Source organism: Apium graveolens, chromosome 3, assembly GCF_009905375.1.
Source record: "Apium graveolens cultivar Ventura chromosome 3, ASM990537v1, whole genome shotgun sequence".
Classification (NCBI taxonomy): domain Eukaryota; kingdom Viridiplantae; phylum Streptophyta; class Magnoliopsida; order Apiales; family Apiaceae; genus Apium; species Apium graveolens.
In genome coordinates, this window is record NC_133649.1 from 140,829,491 (window position 1) to 140,851,445 (window position 21,955).

The 21,955-nt window shown below is 32.9% G+C and overlaps 1 protein-coding gene across 1 annotated transcript; it reads left to right on the top strand.

The window, feature by feature from the left end:
• The first annotated feature begins 20,947 nt into the window (after window positions 1-20,947).
• On the top strand, window positions 20,948-21,751 carry LOC141714612 (uncharacterized). Its single transcript, XM_074518123.1, has one exon. It carries the CDS (start codon window positions 20,948-20,950, stop codon window positions 21,749-21,751), a length of 804 nt encoding a protein of 267 aa, XP_074374224.1.
• Window positions 21,752-21,955: the final 204 nt, after the last annotated feature.

Below are 21,955 nucleotides of genomic sequence, written 5' to 3' on the forward strand. Positions count from 1 at the left end.
CAAGACAAGGTCTTTTCTCACTTCTGCCAATTGAGACAAATTTCAGCAAATGAAATGAGCCTAGGGTACATGGAAAGGGGTCAACCCTCATCAATCAAGTCTCCGAAGGCCAATGTGATCTTTCAACCAAAAATAATTTATCCAATGAATTCAGACAAAAATCCACTAGACCTATCTTATGAAACCCCTAGGCCAGATGAGAAGAAGCTACTTGCAAGGTCTATTGCCTTATCCAAGGATCCCAGAGACACAGTGTCAAAGAACAGAATTGCTAAGATCTATAGGAATGGTAAACTAATATGTGTAGTGGATGGACATCCATAATTTGCAGAGGCTAAGAAAGAAAAAAGGCGAGGCTTAAACAACAACAAAAGCAAGCTGCTTTAGAATCTAAGAACCTAGCCAAGAAGCCTGCAACCACATAAGTTACATTGCTAGCTGTGATAGCTAAAAATCTGAATGAAGGAAAGAAGGAAGAACTGAAGTAGACAAAAAGGAAGTTTAGATATAAAATCCATGTAAAGAGGAAGATATATTTCAATGAAGATAAGGAAGACTACATGCCAACTCAATCTACAACTTCAAGTCAATTAGCCATACCTATTGTGAGGGAGGTTGAATTCAAGGTTGATCCTAATATCACCTTTCATGGTGAACCTATTGCTCCTAAGGATGAACCTATAGATTGTGACAGCTTTCCTCTTCCTGATCTAAATCTTCCAATCTTTGCCAAACAGAGGAAGACAAAGGAAAGAGTAGTCAAAACAGTCAAGCCTGCCAAGCTTAAATCCAAGCAAATGGCCAAACCCAATCCTAGTGTCAACAAGGGAGATCAACTCTACATATGTGACATCAAAGAATTTTCAGACATAAACCTCTATCTGGATGAGCTAGAAGAAGTCAGATCTATTGATGCCTATAAGCACCTTCCAGAAAGGCTAGTCTTAGGTACACGGGTGGTAAAGAGATTACATGGCCACTTCACATAATTCTTAATGAAGGTTATTCCACTTTGGTGACCATCTTCTCTACAATCAAGAAAAACTTTGGATTTAATATAGTTGCCAAGAAAATGGTACTAAACAAGATTGAGGAGATAAGGAATAGCTGGAGAGGACCAAATGCACTCCCAAGAGTATTGACAATTCCTTTCACTGGAGATAGGGTACATTTGAGGCCATACTAGATTATGGAGTTCAAGGATGAAAAATACATTAGAAGATTCTTCAGATTGGAAGACCAACTAAAGATTGCAAGTAATGAAACTCTCAAGAAGATGCAAGAAAAGCTGGATCTAACAAATGAGGATGAATCAGAATTTTTCAGACAACTCCAATATCAGATTGAAGAGAATGATGTGAAGCTGGGAAAGAAGTCAAGGCCATCAAGGAAATGATCTAAATTTGCTCAGTCTAGAGGAGCACCTTGAAAAATGATCTGTAAGACACTATACAAATCTTTCTTTGTGAGATTTTTCAATAAACTGCAGCACTTGTAAATTTTAATCTACTTTATCTCATTATGTATTCATAGAGTGTTTTGTTATCATCAAGTTTCTCTTAATTTATGGCTATAATTACAGTAGACATAAATTGGGGTAGATTGTTAGGAATATGTTGTGTACTTGATGATAACTTGAACAAAAACACTTAGTAGATTTTAATTAAGTGAAATTGTAGCTTTCAATGAATAATCAATTCAACATTCGTTGAAAGAGTAGCTTATTTAATAATAAAATTAGCAACACATTTCTGCATACTTAAAGTAACTTAGTGAACTAGATGTTGAAGAATGTTTAAGTCATGTTGACTACTAGATTGATATGCAAGATAGGATGGTTATTTGTAAATATTAGATGCCTTGTAATCTTGCATAAATGAAATAGAGTCAAATGTCAAGAAGACAGTCTCAACGGATGATTCACAAAGTTTTAATGGATGATCAACATAAGCTCGACGGATGATCAACCTGAGTTTCAACGGATGATCAATCTGAGTTTCAACGGATGATCAGATTCAAAAGAGCAGTTGATAGAGATTTGACAGTCACCTGCATTGGTTGTATGTAAATGAAATGTGGTAGCCTAATTCAGGTTTAGAGAACAAAGAAGCATTTCCACTTTCATGCTAAATTGAAGATATTCAAAGATACTGGAAAGAGAAGTGTAGCAGCATGAAATTAGACTAGAAAAAATTTGTCTTATTATCTTGTTTTTTTATCATATAACTTGGTAATATATAAACCAAGGGTAGCAAGTTGAATAGAATCCAAGTTAGTAAACATTTACTAGAGAAATAGATAAGGCAAAATCTATAAAGAATTTCTCTGTTCTTGTTGTTCAACTTATAAGCAGCTATGTACAATTTTTTAACACAAAGTTCTCTACTTGATATATATCTATGGTGGAAAAGTTCAATCTACCAGAAAGTTTTAAGTACATGTATTTAAATACTTTGTGTTTTGATTTCTACACTACTTACATTCCGCACCATTGCTAAATCAAACACAGTTATTTATTTGAAGAAGAATTGTTCTTGAAATCTAAAAAGTATATAGAATTGCATTCAACCCCCCTTCTGTAATTCTTTTTTAGATTGTTAGGGAAAAACATGTTGCATTCATGTAGTTGCATTCATGCATTTTTATTTCTTGTTCTTTGAGTCTGTTAATGCTTGAGGACAAACATCGATTCAAGTTTGAGGGTGTGTTAAGTGGCATTTATATCCACTTAGATTGCTTCGTAAAGGCTTGAATTGGTGTTTTATACTCAAGTTATTTGTGTATTTGATGTGTTTTTGTAGTGTTTTGCATTTCAGGGCATAATCGGGAGAAGGAATGGTTTTACAATATTTCTATGCTAGAAGAGTGTTAGGATGGAGCCTCGGATGATTGCGTGAAAGAAACCAGCAAGCAGAGAGCAAGAAAGCAGAAGCATTTAGTTTTCACAGAAGGCCAGGGTGGCCGCGCCCATGTTCAGAGTGGCCGCGCCCATGTTCAGAGTGGCCGTGCACTTTCAACAGAGAGTCAGGGCGGCCAAGCCACATCTCAGAGAGGTCGCGCCTGCCCATTTTCCAGAAATTCTGTTTCTATTTGGATTCTGAGAGTTTCAAGCCCAGCTTTATTCTGAAGCATATATAAGTCCTAAAAATGACATTTTTCATAACAGACACTAAGGAGAAGACGGCGAGAAGACCTAGGAGCACAAATATAATGAAGGAGAAGAAAAGCTTGTTTTTACTTGTGATTCTTTGATTGAGTTATAATATTGGATGCTTTTTTTCTTTTTTGTTGAACCTATTACTCTTGATTACGTACTTTTTGATTTTATTCAGTTTATAAAGACTTAGTTTATTATACCATGCTTTCAACGGAACCCACGGTGATGATGAGTTCGGTTATGAACTAATCGTTATTGTGGGGTTCTAACAGATTTACTTATGGATTTCTTTAGTTAATTTATTTCGATATATTAGTGTGTGGTGATTGTATGATATCCTAGTATTGGTTGTGCTTATTCGTCCTTTGAGCGTCGCGAACTTATAAGATAGCGTGTTAATCTCTATTGAAGCGATAGTGAATTTAGAGGTTTAGAACTTGTCATGCTAGCATAGGTATTTGTTATGCATAATTCGTAGGTAATTTTAACCATCTTACTTGCCCTGTGTAATCACGATAGATAACTTACGCATTAAACCTTTATGTTGTCAAATTCTATAGACATGTAGGTTCTCAACATAATTGGTGTCTATTCAGATTCTATCTCTTTTGTGGATGTCTGGTAATAGGGTATTCGTACAACGAAAGTTGGCGTTTACTAGCTTCGTGTTATCTGATTAGTTGTCATCACCATTGAATGCTAATGTTAAGAATAATGACTTTAAACGAAGTAGTAATGAAGTTAGAATCCCATGTTTGTCTCATATAAGTAATTCAACTTCAATTGTCTTAGTTAATGTTAGTATAATCTCTTAGTTTAATCAAAACCCAAATTGTTATTTGTCTTAGCATTGAATGATAGCCAAATCATTGTTGCATAAGTGCATAAATTGAACTTAACCTAAACCAGTCTCTATGGGAACGAACTAGAAAGAATTCTATATTACTTGCGAACGTGTATACTTGCGTGTAATTTTACCATGTATTTTCGTCCTAACAGCATATACAAATATTTCATCTGTCTTTTAAAACACAGAGTTTGGTCAGGACTCAACATTCTTGAAGTGATGATTTTTAGTCTACTCATAGCAGTTTATAGGCAATTATATGTCGATGGCTAAGAATTAGCAATTGACATATACTTTGTTCATTAATTGCTAGAATGTGTATGTAGACTCCAAATATTCATTATGACTTTCAATGGCTAGAAATATCAATTGATATAGTTAAAGTTGATTTAATTTAGACTTTTAACTATCCTAATCCTGATTAAAATTTCAGATAGAAATCATAACTCAACATTTGGCTACCAAATAACAAGTGAGACAATTTATTCATTGTTGCAAATATTAATCAACAGATACCAGTGAACATAATTATCTACATAACAACCATCCAGATTAAGTGTTATAATTATCAATTATCTAAAGAGCAATTGATGGGGTAATCTTGACAAGTCAAAATTATCACTTTGCCAGAAAATGAATTTCCATCAAAATTCATAACATTTGATCTGGCTACCTAAACACATATCTAAAAGAAATTGAAGTGATTTTAAACATACCTAACTCACTTATCAACCTTATAAAAGTGGATTCCTTAAGTGGCTTGGTAGAGATATCTACTTGGGTCAATGTGCTTGATTCTTGCGTGATGAACTAAACTTTCAGTTATTGTACAAGCTCTGGTTTTGTCACAGTAGATTGGAGTTCATTCCAACTGCAAGCCATAGTCAACAGGTTGACTTTTTGTCCATAAAGGTTGTGCACAACATCCTTCAACTACAGTGTCTTCATCCTAAATAGGGGAGATTAAAATAATGTTAAGCTCTTTGCAAACTCAAGATTTCAGTTTGTCTTCTAGACCGTGATAGCTTTTTGTAGGTCCTTTCCTGTCATCTTTGAAAACTATACAATCTGTATCTAGATGACCAGTTAGATCAAATTCAAAGTCTCTAGGGTACCAATTTCTAAGAATTAATGATCCCTTGAGATATCTGAATAACGTCTTTAAGGCTTTTGAGTAAGAATTTGCTGTAAACATAATAAGAAACAGGCACAAAAACTTGTGGTATATATAATATTTAGTCTACTGAAAGTTAAATATATAGGAGAACTAACTCAGCTCTTGTACTATGAAATGTTTACACTAGTATCCATTTCATGCATGACAATAGTTGGCATGATTGATTTTGTTGATATACAATCAGTTAAGTCAAATTTCTAAATAAAAGGTGCATAACTAGTGTTTGACTTAAGAGGATTTAATCACTCACTTGATTTCCTTGGATCTCAAGAAAATAAGTGAGTTCATTCACCAAGCTCATTTTCTATTTATTAAGCATTATATGTGACGAAACTTTTATCAGATTTATCACTGTAGAGGTAATAATTATATTATCCACATGGAAAATATACAATCATACTAGAGCAGTCTATATTTTTAAAAGAGCAGAGTTTTGACTTTTGTACCTCTGAAGTAATAATCTTCAGAAAAAAACTGATATAAATAGTCATACCAGGCTCTAGAAAATTGCATCAATCCACAAAGTGCTTTTAGAAGCCAGTCCACAAACTTTATGTCTTGAATCATCAAGATCATGAGATAAAAGTTTAAAAGCTCATTCTTTAAGATTTTCAATTAGAAAAGCACTTTCCGCTTCAATTTGATATATTTTGAAATTGACATGAACTGAGTAGACCTGAAAAATTCCGACTGCTTCAACTATACTTACCAGTGAAAATGATTGATCACTGTCAATCTTCACTTCCTGCAGATAGTCTCCATCTGTACTAGGTTTATTCCTTGAAATCATGCTTTTTTTATCTACGTTGATTCTGAGTGCCTAATTAGTTCCATTGATTGAGCTGTCTTTTGGTCTAGGCACCAGCATCATGACTTTGTTTGCTTTAAATTGCTTTAACCCTTATTTCTTGGTCATAAACTAATTTGATTTATTCCAGAAGAGTTTATTCCACTTTTTTAGGTTCTTCCTTGAATATGAAGTTGCATTATAAGCATTCTTTTTGAGTGACTCTTCTAGCTAACACTTTGACAAATGTGTCTCCAAAAGATAAGTTGATTAGATGACTCCTTATACATTTTCCATGATGGGCAAGCATAGGGTTGATAATGAAAATTTTTTAAGCTACAGAGAGTTAGAACTCAAGTTCCTTGATACTCCCCCTGAGTGAAAGACCTCAACCACATTAGTAGTTGATATTATTTTAGTTTCTCTATCGACTGGTAGCTCATCAATGGCTATCTCAATTTGATCAATGGCTATTTTATTGAATTGATCAATCGCTATTCTATTTTGTTGTTCAACTTCTATTTTCACATGTATTAGATTAGCAATTAACATGATGATTTCTCTGAAAGCATCATTATCAACAACTTGATAGTCATTTTTCATATCACTTAATTTGGGACCATAGTCAAGGATCAGATCCACCAATTCTTGAGTCTTCTTTTCATCAGATAAATTATGGAGTGATTTCATAACAATTCATTTGATATTTAGATTTAGATCAAGTGAGTTCTTTCTACTGAGCATACAACAAGGATTTTTTCTACTGTTTTAGTTTCAAGTTTGAAAATGATTTGTCCTTGTTTTGAATTGAAGTATCTGCATCCATAGTCATGAAAAAATTCCTAAGTTATTTACTTTCTAGATACTTGATTGATCAAGGAAGCAACCTGAATAGAACATATGTTTTTGATGGCTTCAGTCCAGAAATTTGTAGATATCTTTGATTCTCGAAGTATTTCTCTTCCTTCCTCACTGGGTGTTATATTGTTCTTTTCAGCTGTTCCATTCTCTAGTGGAGGTCTTGATGTAGAAAACTTATGAGCTACTCATTCCCTTGCACATAAATCTTTAATGTGACTGATGATGATCTCAATAGCTTCAATTATTGAAATCCAGAAGAATATCCAAGTCAATTTTGAGACATCATCAATGATCATTGGATAGAATTTTTCATATACAAGATATAATTTGATCTAAATAAATCTTTATGGAGGAATAACATGTGATTGTCAAATGATGACTTTGTCTTCTTCTTGAATGAGAACCTTTTCTTCTTATCAAGTTGATAAGCATCATGAAGACCATCTTTGAAAAATTCTAACTCTGGTATTTATTTTACTGGGTTCTTCTTGATCAAGTTGATTATTTTGAAATATTCAAGTGAGACATCTCCTTGTGTGCTAGCCAATTTTCACATTTATTTTCGTTGATGAGCAGACAAACCATTAATTCAGCATCAGTTGAGGTGAAATTAGCTGCATACCCATTTTCTTTTCACTTTCCAAATAAAAGGACCTTATTGTCATGTTTTCTAATGATACTTTATCCAAAATGACCTTAGAGCCATTGTCACATAGTTGGTTGACACTTAACAAGTTGTGCTTAAATCCCTCAACCAGTGCTACATCATCTATGATGATATTTCCAACTGAAATCAAGCCATATCTCATAGTGTGACCTTTGATGTCATCTCCAAAGGTAATACTTAGGCCAGCTTTCTCTTCAAACTTGATGAGCATGGATGTATCACCAGTCATGTGACATGAACATCCACTGTCGACATACCATACATTCCTCATTTTCCTTGTACATAATAAAACCATTTTTAACTGATTTAGGTACCCAAGTTTTTTAGGGTCCTGTCATGTTGACTGCCTTCTTTCCTTTTTGACCATCTATTGTCCTAGATTTAACAGGATTAATGTCCACTTTTACTCTAGGTGTTGGTCTTTGAGAAAAGTTGTAACTGTTAGAGTCAGATATGAAAGTTTGAGAGTGCATCTTAATGGATGAAGATGCCGACAAGCTATTCATTCCTTGCTTATTCCATGGCATATTGAATGCAGAATAATAAGGGTGAGAATTGAGGGGCATGTTTCTAAGGTTCTGACTAAATATATTAGGCGTGTTTGGCATGACATTTATAAGTAGAGGGGGAATATATATGACAAGAATGGAAGCACTTGTACACTTAGCACATAGATGATTAACACTACCATACTTGACACAAGTTTTTCTTGAAGCATATTTGTCAGAAGTGTAGTTGTTGTGCTTATTAATCTCTACTTTTCCATTCCTATTGTTATTCCTCTCCCCCATTATGGGTTCCAACTTACCCTTCAGTTTCTTGTTGGACAAGTATCCTATGTTATTCTGCTCAACTCTTTTGGTTTTGTTGCCTTCTCTCTTGAAAGAGCTCTTTCTCACTGGTTCATCATCTTCATTTAACATTTCTAATTTGCAAGTACTGATACTTTCTTTCAATAAATAGTTATAATCCCTTAATTTATCTTCCTTCAATGGATAATTATTATTTGTTGAGGCACATTTATCAGTAGAATTATCTTTTGCAAATTTCTTTTTCTCCTTTTTCCAAGTATTTTCATTAAATGATTCAACACTTTTAAGATATGTGAATTTACTTGCTACATCACTATATTCCTTTCATTTGGCTATTAAACACTTTTTCAAGATTTAATTACCTTTTTAGAATTTCTTCTCTTTTTAATATCCTCATCAAATCATCTTTTATATCTAAGCAATCTTTCTTGGCATTCTCATAATTAAGCAACTGAGTCTCTAGTAAAATATTTCTCTTAAATAATAAGGAATTAGCATTTTTAATTCTAGCATTTTCCTTTCTAAGCTAATTAAGAGTGACATGCAAGTTGTATACATCAGAAACTTATCATGGATAAATTCTTGACATTCACTCTTACTTAACTGAGAGAGATCAGTTGTGATTACCTGACTGCTTCTTGAGGTTGTCTTTGAATTATCATATTTGGCCATGAGAGACAGATCGAGAAATTCTTGGTTCAGTTCTTGAATCTTGGCTTCTACCTCCTTCTTAACCATGATTGATTAAATCAACTTTAGGATCTTTGGACTTTATATTTATTGAAGGCGTGCTCTGATCCCAATTATTATCCACTAACAATCAACTTAGGTTAATTTGTAGAAATGGGTTGAATATAAATTAAAACTTTTACCTTAATCTGTACTTGGGAGATAAAATTTGAACATAGATATTCAAAATTTTCAGGTGGATTTTTTCCAACTTACCACCTGAGGTTTTTGTTGAAGAAATAATATGTTACGATTACAAAGTAATCTCACAGCTGCAGTTTATAGTGTTTCACTCAGAGGAAGCTCTCTCTCTCTCTCTCTCTCTCTCTCTTTTGCTCTCTGAAAATGTAAAACTTATTTTTAAGTGAAATATATGCTTCTACTTGGTTTATAAATCAACAAGTTATAATACTTGCTAGACAATACATGACACACTCTTCGAGGTCCAACACAGTTGCTTTTTCATTCTCTTTCCCGTGAGGTTTGACAAATGAAGCTAGATTGTATCTTGATATATTTCTTTGAATATTCCTCCAATTTGTCAAGCATGAAAATTGAATGTTTCTTTTTATTTAAAATCCAAGATCACATGCAAAGTTAATCTTGACTTGCATTTTCTTTATTGAGATTCCCATCTGAAAATTTCTCAAGAGCATCTTGAGCCGTCTGTTGAAGAAGCTTCCACACTTGAGATCAACCCATTTCCATAATCACTTGAGTTATGCATTCTTAGGTGCACCCGCTGACAAGGGGTTGGAATATATCTATGATAATCTAAAGGGTGACCGGCTGGTTCCTCCCGTGCTTACAGATGGTCCCTCTCGTGCATCACAGACAATTGATAGGTTTGGTCTTGGTGATGCGCAGTATAGAAGGTTGATTTGGCATATTGAGGCCATGCATGACATCCACCGACATTTTGCTGAAGATTTGACACACTCTCTCGGTACTATTTTTTGAGCCACTGGTGTCGAGGTTGATTGTCCACCTGATCTGCCACCCGAATAGGGTGATCCTCCTGCTAACTAGGTATGCCTTGTATCCTTATTATTACCTTCAATGAGGACATTGAAAATTTTAAGTTTGGGGGTGATAATGTAAGGATTAGTTTGTGTGTGTCCATATAGATTCATGTTGCATGTTTAGTTGTATTTTATTCATATTTTTGCATAATTATTCATATAGGACATTTTTATTTGTGTTTTTATGTGAGTTCATATAGTTGCATGTGCATGCATATAACATGATCCCTTAGGTTGAGCTATTGTTATCTGATAAGTTGATGTTAATTTGAGTGTGGTGATGACGAACAGAGGGGTATTTAAGTCCTAATGAATTGATTTGCATTTCAGAAAAAAAAATCACAAGTCTTATAGGTTGCTTTTGAGCTAGATCATGATCATATTTGTTTAGTTGTTGAGATTTAATCACTTGTTTATATCTAGAATTTGTGGTATTCTCATAATAACATAGGAACACTGAATTTTAATCTGAAGAAAAACTTGGATTTCATTGCTTGTTTTGAATAAGTCTAGGCGTCAAATGGCTAATAGTGTAACGACTGGGAAATTTACGTTGTATAATATCATATTTATAATAAAATATGTGTATTAATATGTCAATTATGTGTGATTATCTGTTAAACCCTAATTGTTACGTGTTACGTGCATTCCGTGTCATTTCTGTATTTTTAAGGTATTTTCCAGATGTTTTATTTCGCATTCATAAGTTTCATTTCAAACGTTTTACGACCCAAACCATGATTTTAAATCCAGTATTTCAAATAAAATAATGGGCCTTATTTTTCATCAAACGGCTTTTACCATCGCATTATTCTGAACATCTAGATATTTTATAAATTTTCTCGTTTTGCGAAAAATGACTTTTCCGGGCCCCATTGGGTGTTAAAAATCCACAAAAATCACATTTTTATTTTTATAAAATTATAGGACTTTTATTTATACCATTTCTTTGTATTTTTGCATTATTCACAATTTTTTGGAAATTTTGGCATATATATTGTATATATAAAATATTTATAAATTAAAAATTAATACCCAAAAATTATGAAAATTAGGGCCAAATATTTTTATTTGATGTATAATTAGCCCCTTAATTTTATTTAGGAGTATTATTTTTCACACTATAAATACCCTAATTATTATTAATTAATTCATTAAAAATCAGAAAATTCTGCAATTTCCCCAATTTTCCAGAAATTAGGGTTTGGTGTTCTTGATTTCAACCGGAAATTTGATCGTGATTCCGACCTCCAAATCAGACATGTGAGTAGTCAATCGAAAGCTCTTGATCTCTACTTTCTATTTCTTTCATCAATTTTGTGTTTTGTTGCTTCGATTTTCAATTCATATTTTTAGAGTTTATGCCCGATTTGGTACTTTTTGATTCTGGGGTTATTTGTTGAAATTGATATTGTAAATAGCTTTATTTGATGATTTCTGATTGATTCCTGCTAGTTAATTTTAGTGACGATAGCTAGATATCGTAGTTCGATTTTAGGGTTCTTGAACTGATTTGGGTATTTACAAATCGTTGTGTTTTGGTTGATGAGAGTTTTATGAACAGATTGCCCAGGTTGTGTAGATGATTACACGTATTTTTAATTCATTTTTCTATTCCTAGATTTGTGATTCGTGTTTTTGAGTGTTCGACCCGTTTTTGAATTCGAGTTTGAGTTGAGTGATTGTTAGACGATTTTGTTGTTAGAATCGTGTAGAGTGTTAAATTTCCAGTCGATTGGCACCGATTTTGTGTGATTTGGATTTCGTTTTCGGGTCGCCGGAGTTTGCAACGAAGCTCGCTGGGTTCTGCCGTGTTTTCGCCGGAGAAGGAGCTGTGAGATTCGTCGATTTCAGGGGAAGTAGGGGTTGGGTTGCTGCAGATACAGGGAAGATGTGGGAGCAATTAATCGACCAGAATCGAGTCCAACGAACTCAGATTAAGCTCGCCGGAAACCGGTATTATCACCGGATTCTGGGTTGCTCTTGGGTCAACCCGGGTTTATTCTTCAGGACCCGTTTTCCTAGGAAATTCGACCCGGTTTTGATCTGAACAACCCAATTGCTGATCCAGGATATCTGTTTCTAGATTTCTAATTAATTAATTGTATTTTATTAAAATAAAAGTTAGTTTTATTAATTTAAAAATCAGTTTTAAATTCTGAAAATCTTGATTAATAATTCCTAAATTATTTTTTTAATTTATAAATTCGAATTTAGTTATTTAATTAATTATTTAACCATTTATCTATTTATTTAATATTTACTAATTAAGTAAATAATTAATAATTAAAGATTAAAATTTATCGAATAATACGAGAAAAAATTCGATAATTAGGGGAATAAACGATTGACTCGTAATTACACTGATAATTGAACGATAAGTTCGATTATTATTATTATTATTAGTATTTGGACGATAGTTAATTATTCGTAAAATATCGTAATAATTATTCGTAACGAATAATTAAATACAGATAGTTGATTTAAATCGTATAAAGTGTAATAATAGTCGTAATAGTTTAATAATTATGAGAGAAACGTGAATAACTCATAGAAATACGAATGATTGATTGTTGAATTGAATTCTGATTCGAATAATAGTTTATTTATTCGATTGTTATCGTATCAGCTGAGTATATCGATTATTTATTTGTAAATAATCGATCTAATCAAATAAATAATGATAAGTTGTAAATATTTGTAATAAATTATGATTAATCCTAATAATTAGGAATTAATTATTTTAAATTATTAAATAATTACTTATTACTTATTAATTAATTATTTATTTATTTATTATTTATAAATGATTAATTATTTCGATAATTAATCAAATAACTTTCGATAAATTATAACATATTCATTTTAACTCCAAAAATTATAGAAAAATCATTTTTGACTTGGATTTTTCTTAAATAATTATTTTAGGATTTAAAAATTTGTAATAATTATTTGTATTGAATAATAAATTTAATTTAGCAGTGTTTAATTGATATTAATTAGACCGTTAGTCTGATTTGAGCGAAACGAAAGCCATTTGACTCAGAAAAATGAATTCTTTTCATTATAAATAACATTAAGACCTGATTTCTTCTAGAAATTAGTTGACTTTATTAATTTCTTGATTATCAGTCAAAATGCGTGCCGAGACGAGTCCGAAAAATTCCGGGAAAATGGGAAATGAAGCAGATGGCAATCAGCGGAGTAATCAGTGAGTCGATTTTGATTCTAAAAATTATTTTAACTATAAAAATGATTATGTGCTTATGTGCTTATGTGTATTATGTGGTTAATCGAGTCTTACTTGTTTATATGTAATATACAAGTCAGTCATAAGCATATGGGTAGATAATTGGAACGAAGTGAAGTCGATTCAAGATGCAATTGAAGTATAAAATGACTTAACCAGTCTATTTTGCTAACAGAAGATAAGCCAGCAAGGCAGGTCGAGTAGGTGATAGACTAAAGTGATTTAATTGCAGTGAGTCACGCAGAAGGCAAGTTTCTCCCCTATTCTATTTTCAGAATAGTGATATTCTTATCAAGTTTACACTCTTTTGATTCCCTTGTTTATCTTTCATTTCGACTTTTGATTTATTCTTGTCATTTTAATTCATTGTTCATATTTCAATGGTTACTCATAATTATTGATATATTCTGGTGATTAGAATATATCAAAGCATACCGATTGTTCCGGTTGCTATTCCAGGGACTGGATAATAATACTTTGGGGATTAAGTTTACTTAATCCTAAGGACCGGGACATAACCGGATCCTTGAGATGGGCCGTAGTGCCTGGGTGCCCGACGGGATCTATATAGTGAGGTATAGATCTGCACTGTATCATGGCTGATCAGCAGAGTATAACTGCAAACTTGAGTCCAGTTTAGTTCGTTTGTATTCGCCAGTAATGGCCTTCTTTCTATTATCGGGGGTTATATCTTTGCAGATATACCCGAGTTACGGATTCATTTAAAATGCCTTAACACTATTTATATTTTGTGGACTTGTTGAGCAATTTTTGGCTCACCCTCTTTTGTTGTTATTCCCCTTATTGTTTTCAGTTAAGAAGGAATATGAAACCCATCAGGACTCGAGTGGTAAAGAAGTGGGTCAAGCCTCGGGATCCTCTCATACCCAAGGTGTTGATCCCAATCCAGGAAGAAAGCTTTGAGTTGCCCGAGCATGTGGAGTGTTGATAGATAGTGTGTGTGTTTGAATAAAAGATGAACTTAGTTTAAAATGAATTAGACAATGGTTTGTAATAAAAAGAGTTTGTGAGATTTTGAATGTTGGTTTGTAATAAAAGTAGTTAGTGGTTCTTATTTTCATACTTCAACCTAAAAAGATCCTGGTTAGTGTTAAAGGGGTTTAGTTTCATTTTTTTATTAATTGTTAATCAGATTGTACAGCTTTGGTGATTTGCGAGTAACCCCTAGACTTATACCCCGGGTTTTCAGGGCGTTACAAATAGCCGGCTCATATTTTTATTAGTAGTGTAGGGTTGAATGAGATGGAGCGAAACGCACTCATTCAGAAATTGTTGAAAAATAAAAAGAAAAAAAAAAGAAAAGAAAAAAATATGTGTTTATGCATAATTGATCAAGTTCTAGGGGACTTTGTGCCTAGTGACCTAAGGCTTTCATAGTCTGGGATCCGCCAATCTACGCTCGCTACATGTGTATTATTGTATAAGTCTTTTGGGACCTCATTCATTACACGGTCAAATAAGCATCTTTATTATGTGTTCGATAATAGCATGAATCCTTGTATAACTCTAGTAGAAAGGAGGTGTTGAGAGTCATTATGCGTTTAATGTCTATTCTATTTATAAACTTGTGATTGTCTTGATGATAGATAAGTTATGGTTATTGATCTAGTATTGAGAGTATATCTGTTAAGTGTTACACACACACACGTTTCTGGTTTGTAAGTTGATTTATGGGATTTATGCAAACTCTATTTAGAGTCATTGCATTCTCAGAGGCATTCACTTATTTGTTGGTTATGGTTATTCTGAGGGGATTGATTGCATTATCATTTAGTTGCATTCACGTAGTTGTATTAATACATTAGGTTTGTTTTATAGATTTGAGTCTGTTTATGCTTGAGGACAAGCATCGATTCAAGTTTGGGGGTGTGAGAAGTGAATTTTATATCTACTTGGAACGCTTCATTACAAGCTTAAGTTGGTGTTTTGGACTCAAGTGTTGGTATTTTTTATATATTTTTATGTTATTGCATTTCAGGCATCAGTTAAATGAAGAAAGGATCTTTTCAAGGAAAGAGGCTGAAAAGAGCTGAGCATTGGCAGCCTAGGCCATTCTCAAGTTGTAGAGAATTTCGTTAGCTTCGCGTGGGCAATTGAATCGCCTAATTCTGACATGCAAAACTCAACATACGGCCAAAAAAAGAAACTGCAGAAAAGTCTAGAAGGCAGGCGTGGCCGCCCCATGAATCTTATTAATTTCCATTGTCTCTATGAAATTTTCTAACGAAATTTTATTTATGATTGAAGGTGAAATTTTTTTTTTGATTGTTCCCCGATAGAACCCATTCAAAATGGGATCATACATTTTAGGCAAGTAATATTTTCGAGTCTTATCATTACACAATCTAGTACTTTTTTCGAGTATATCTAGAGAAAAAAATCCCGTATCTAGAGCCTCAATTCTATTTAAAAACTCGTTTAAGTTGTTATTTTTGTGTTGGTTAGTATAAACCCAATGATTGTACAGTTCATCCGAAGAGAGTTTTTCTAGTGTGGGCAGGGACATCCTTCTTTGTATCATTTCTCCAAAAGTTGACAAAAGTTTTTCTGCCAAAAAACCAGTGCGCCCGCGTTGATTTGAGCGCGGCCGCCCCGCCCTTTTTGCCCTAGAATCCTGATTTTAGTAGAATTTGATGATTTTGAGGGTCCAGGTCCACTAGGGGCTTATATAGTGATAAAAGGACGTTTTTAACAACAAGGAGCGAGGGAGGGCAGTAAGAAGACCTAGAGAGCACGAGACGGCTACGGAGAAGAAGGCTTTTGTTTTCTTTAGTATAGTTGATACTTCGGATGCTTGTTTTCGATTTGTCCTTGAACCCTAGTACTCTTATCTTGTTTTATATCATGTTTTCCTTGGAACCCATGGTGTTGATGAGTACGATTGTGAACTAATCGTTATCGTGGGGTTCTAACGGATTTGCTTATGGATTTCTATAGTTAATTTATTTCAATATCTTGGTGTGTGGTGATTGATTGATATCCTAGTATTGGTTGTGCTTATTCGTCTTATGTGCGTAGCTAACATATAAGATAGCGTGTTAATCTCTATTGATGTGACAATGAATATAGAGGTTTAGAAATTGCCATGCTAGCATAGGTTCATGTATTTATTATGCTTGATTCGTAGGTAATTTTAACCATCTTACGTGCCCTATGTAATCATGATAGATAACTTGCGCATTAAACCTTTATGTTGTCGAATTCTATAGATATATAGAGTCTCAACATAATTGGTGTCTATTATGCTTCTATCTCTTTTGTGGATGTCTGGTAGTAGGGTATTCGTATAATGAAAGTTGGCGTTTACTAGTTTCGTGTTATCTGATTAGTTGTCATCACCTTTGCATGCTAAGGTTAAGAACAATGACTTTGAATGAAGTAGTAATGAAGTTAGAATCCCATGTTTGTCTCATATAGTTAAATCAACCTTTTAATCTCTTAGTTAATTGCATGTTAGTTAATATCTTAGTTAAAAACATCTCAACTTGTTATTGTCTTAGCATTGAACGATATCCATACCATTTTTGCATTGGTGTATAATCTTAAATTAACCAAAAAGGGTCTCTATGGGAACGAATTAGAAAGTATTATATATTACTTGTGAACGCGTATACTTGCGTGTAATTTTAGTGCATATTTTCTCCCTAACAAACATAGTTGTTAAGAAAATGGTACTGAACAAAATTGAGGAGATAAGAAATAGCTGGAGAGGACCAAATGTACTTCCAAGGGTCCTAACAATTCCATATATAAGAAGTAGAGTGCATTTAAGGCCTTACTGGTTGATAGAGTTTAAAGATGAAAAATGAACTACAAGATTCTTCAGATTGGAAGATCAGCTAAAGATGTCAAGCTATGAAACTCTTATGGAGATGCAAGAAAAGGTGGATCAGACAAATGAAGATGAATCTGAATTCTACAGGCAACTTCAACACCAGATTGAAGAAAACACTGAAAATCTGGGAAAGAAGTTCAGACAGTTAAGGAAATAAGTTATATTTGCTCAGTCTAGAGGAGCACCTTGAAAATGGCTTGTGAGATTCTCTATAAACCTTCCTCTATATTTTTATTAATAAATTGCAGCACTTGTTAATTTTATCTACTTTTAATCAATCAGTATTCATTGGATGTTTTGTTATCATCAAGTTTCTCTTAATTTATGCCTACAATTCCAGTATACATAATTTGGGGGAGATTGTAAGGAATATGTTGTGTACTTGATGATAAGTTAAACAAAATACTTAGTAGATTTAATTTAGTGAATTTGTAGCTTTCAACGGATAATCAATTTAACATCTGCTGAAAGAGTAGCTTATGTATTAATAAGTTTAGTAGCACATTTCTGCATATTGTAATGCCTTAGAGAACTAAATGTTATAGTATGTCCTAAGTCATGTTTACTACTACGATGATATGCAAGATAGGTTGGCTAATTGTAAATATCAGATGCCTTGTAATCTTGTATAAATGAAATGGAGTTAACTGCTATGAAGATAGTCTCAACGGATACTCCACAAGGCTTCAACGGATGATCAACTAAAGTGTCAACGGATGTTCAACCAGACTCTCAATGGATGATCCAACATAGTCTTAACGGATGATCTAACTGAGTTTTAATGGATGAACAAATTCAAAAGAGTAGTTGATAGTGATTTGACAGTCACATGCGTTGATTTTCTGCAAATGGAATGTGGCAACCTATTTACAGGTTTTAGAGAACAAAGAAACATTTTCATTGCCATGCTAACCTGAAGATATTCAAAGATGTTGGATTGAGAAATGAAGGAGTATGAAATTAGACTAGAAACATTTTTGTCTTATTTGTTTATCTTTTTATCATGTAACTTGGTGATATATAAACCAAGTGTAGCAAGTAGAACATTATCCATGTTAGTAAGCAATTACCAGAGAAATAGAAAAGGTCATATCTGAAAAGAATTTCTCTATTCTTGTAAATTCAACTTGTAAGGAGCTGTGTGCAAACTTTGCATCACAGAGTTCTCATATTAATATATATCTCTGTTGGATAAATTCAATCCACCAGAAAGTTTTTAAATACTTGTATTTGATTATTTTGTGTTTGATTTCTTCAATACTTTCATTCCGCACTTTAGCTAAATCAAACACTGTTATATATTCATAGTAGAAGAGTTCTTAAATTTCAAAAGTAGCCAGAATTACATTCAACCCCCCTACTGTAATTCTTTGTTAGATTTTTTGGGAAGAACCAGTCCGTCACTGACAAGGACTACTTATGATTAAATTAGATATGTTTAATATGACCTTTTTGTCTTGTACTAAAAACTAAATCGATAAATAAAAATCACGTTTTGTAAACCTGATTTAGTTAAATAATTGTATATAATTTAACAAAAACATTATCGTGTATACCAAATTTCAATCACATTTTAGTGTCATGTAAAATTGGAACATAACGTTTCGCTGTTGTTGGTATTGAAAACATTTTCAATTATGTTATAGAAAGATAATCACAAGATATTGCTAAAAATCTAAGAAATAGAATCACCCTTTGGTTAAAAAAACTACAACTAATTACACGCGCACGCAGGTAATTGCTAGTCACCAGAAAGTGGACATCTAAAGTACAACTTAAACTTGTTTTACATATAAAATTAACAAAAATAACCATTCTGGAAAAAAGTGGTAAATTTTTTATTTTTAAAATACCCAATTTACAATGGAGCATCTCATTAATATGAGATAACCAAATAACGCTAAAGTATCTTATATAAACTCAGATAACTCAATTGTTACTGGATTATCTTACAGGGAGAAGTTAACCACTTTTTTATTTTTGTTAATTTTTTTAAAAAATAATTATTTTTGTAATTTTTTCGCATTTGAAATAAATCCTTTTAGATTTCTTATTTGATCAAGAGATTCGAGACCAATAAAATTCATTGTAAACAAGAAGTCACATTTATTTCCCGGCCATTGCACTGATCAGAATTCTGCTTTACTATATGGAGCAACTATCCATGAATTATCAGGACTTGGTGGTTTATTGAACCCCCTCCCCCCTTCCCACTGGTTTCTCCCGATGAGTGATAAAACTGAGACAGTTTGCCACTTTGGTCCATAAAGGGAAGATAGTCGACAGATAAAAGTCGTAAAATAATTAAGTTTTGAAAAATGATAAAAATTCGAGCTGATATGCACGAGAATGAGATATTAGTGTAATCAATGAATAAACTCGATTCGACTTATTCATTTAATGAATCGAGTTCAAAACTTGTTTAACTTAAATAAGCAGATTGATCCGACTTTTATCGACTCATTCATTGAACAAATCGGGTTTGGTCGAAGATTTGAGCTCGTGAACTTAAACAAGCTAGCGGATCAACTCAGCTCGTTTATAAGATAAATCGAATTCATTTAGTGAATTTTAGTATCTAATTTTATGGATATTGTTAAAGGAGGTTGTGATATATGTTTTGCATTTCATGAACATGTTGGAGCTAGTGAATGATCAATAATAATCTTTCCATGTTCTATTTCATTCAACTTATGTTAGTTCATGAATTTGTGGCTAGAGTCAATAAAATTAGAAAAAAAAGTCTAATTTTCATAAATAGAATCTAGGCATGACTCAAAACTAAACTGATAAATACAAAAATAAGATTTTACACATAAAATAAAACTAAATTTTAGTTGAATAATAGTATAAAATTTAATTAAAACGTTATCGTGTACACCAAATTCCAATCGCATTTTCGTGTTATGTAAAATTGAAACATAACATTTCGGAGCTGTTGTTGCATGTTGGTATTGAAAAAAATTTCAATTATGTGATAAAATGATAATCGCAAAATATTTACTAAAATTTAAGAAATAGAATGGCTCCCTAGTTAAAAAATGGCTCTCTAGTTAAAAAAAACTACCACTTACACGTGTGCATGTAAAGGTTAGTTACCAATTAGTAGCGGAACATCTTGTATTTATGATAACCACCTGGAATACACAACTGCAGAGTATTCCAAATGCTAAAATTGGTCATTTTTTTTAAATGATTAGTTTTTTAATTTTATCAAAAAATTATTATTTTTGAAATTTTTTCGTATTTAAAATAGGCCTGTTTTTGTTTTAAATTTGATGGAGACCTAATAAAATTCACTTAAACAAGAAGTCACATTTATTCCCGGCCATTGCACTGATCAGAATTCTGCTTCACTATATGGAGCAACAATCCATGAATTATGCCTGGGGGTTTGTTGAACCCTGTAGAAAATGAATATCATGTGCTCATCCTTATTTCTCTCCTCCTGGCCTGTACATTTGTATTGTAGTATAGGTTATGGATGTTATTCTTACTTATCCATTAGCTGACAACTTTATTTTCTGTTCTTGTCTGCTAGGAAGTAGTTTCAGATTTTGTCTCTTTAGTTGACAAACTCTCTGCCAGGGAGAGCTATTTTTGTATATATGTAACATAGTTTCTTTAGTTTCTTTTATCAAAAATAGATCAAGAAAGAGAGAAATTTTTCTCTCAGAAACTTCATCTTATCTTGCTTATATTTCTTCATAGTATCAGAACAAGTAGGTTGAAATATCAAGATATTATCTTCATCATCTCAAGATCAAAGAAAGAAGTTGAAGATGACATCAAAAGACAAAGAAGAAACGACAACAAAACACAGAGAAGCAAAGGATGAGAATGGATACTCAGATCCACTCTTTCTAGAAAACTCAGACAATGCTAACATACCATTGGGAAATGTTATCTTCAATGGTGAAAACTTTCTCAACTGGAGCCGAAACATAAAGCTGGCTTTAGGATCCAAGAATAAGCTGGGATTTCTGGAAGGAAAAGTAAAGAAACCAGATTCCAATGATGCAAAATATGCCCTCTGGATAAGAAATGATTACATGCTAAGAGGTTGGCTATGTAGATCTATGAATGAAAAAATTTCCAACAGTTTCACTTATATAGATTCTGTAGAAAGACTATGGAATGAGCTGAAGGAAAGGTATGCAGAGACTAATGCCCCTCTCTTGTATTCTTTAAAGAAACAAGTCAAAATTTTGGAACAAGAAAACATGTCTATTTCTGAGTATTATTTTAAGCTCAAACAGGTCTGGGATGAAATACAGGATATAGAAGGACTTCTGAAATGCACATGTGCAGCAATGAAGAAATGCACTGGTAACCTTTTAAAGAAGTTTGTGGAAATTCAAGAAAGAAACAAGGTTATAGATTTTGTGATGGGCTTGAACAAGAGGAATGAAAACATAACTGGAAATATCATGGCCATGGAGCCTTTGCCAACTCTAAACAGGGCATTTCATCTTGTACAACAAGCTGAGAAACAGAATCAAGTAGCTGAAAATCAATATGTAGGAGAAGCAGGTGCTTTTATTGTTGGAAGGATGAATCAAGGTAAGAATTTCTCGGGTGCATAGAAAAGGAAAATGTTAGATATATTTGATAATGTCATGACTAATATGATTTGTGTTTAGTTTTCAGATCTTACTTAACAGGACAAATCAGTACTTAACTGGAAATCAGTACTTATACTGAAGTCAGAACTTAAGATATCAAAACTTAAGTTGTTAGAACTTAAGTTATCAGGAGATATTTATCAGGAGATAATATCAGGACTTAAG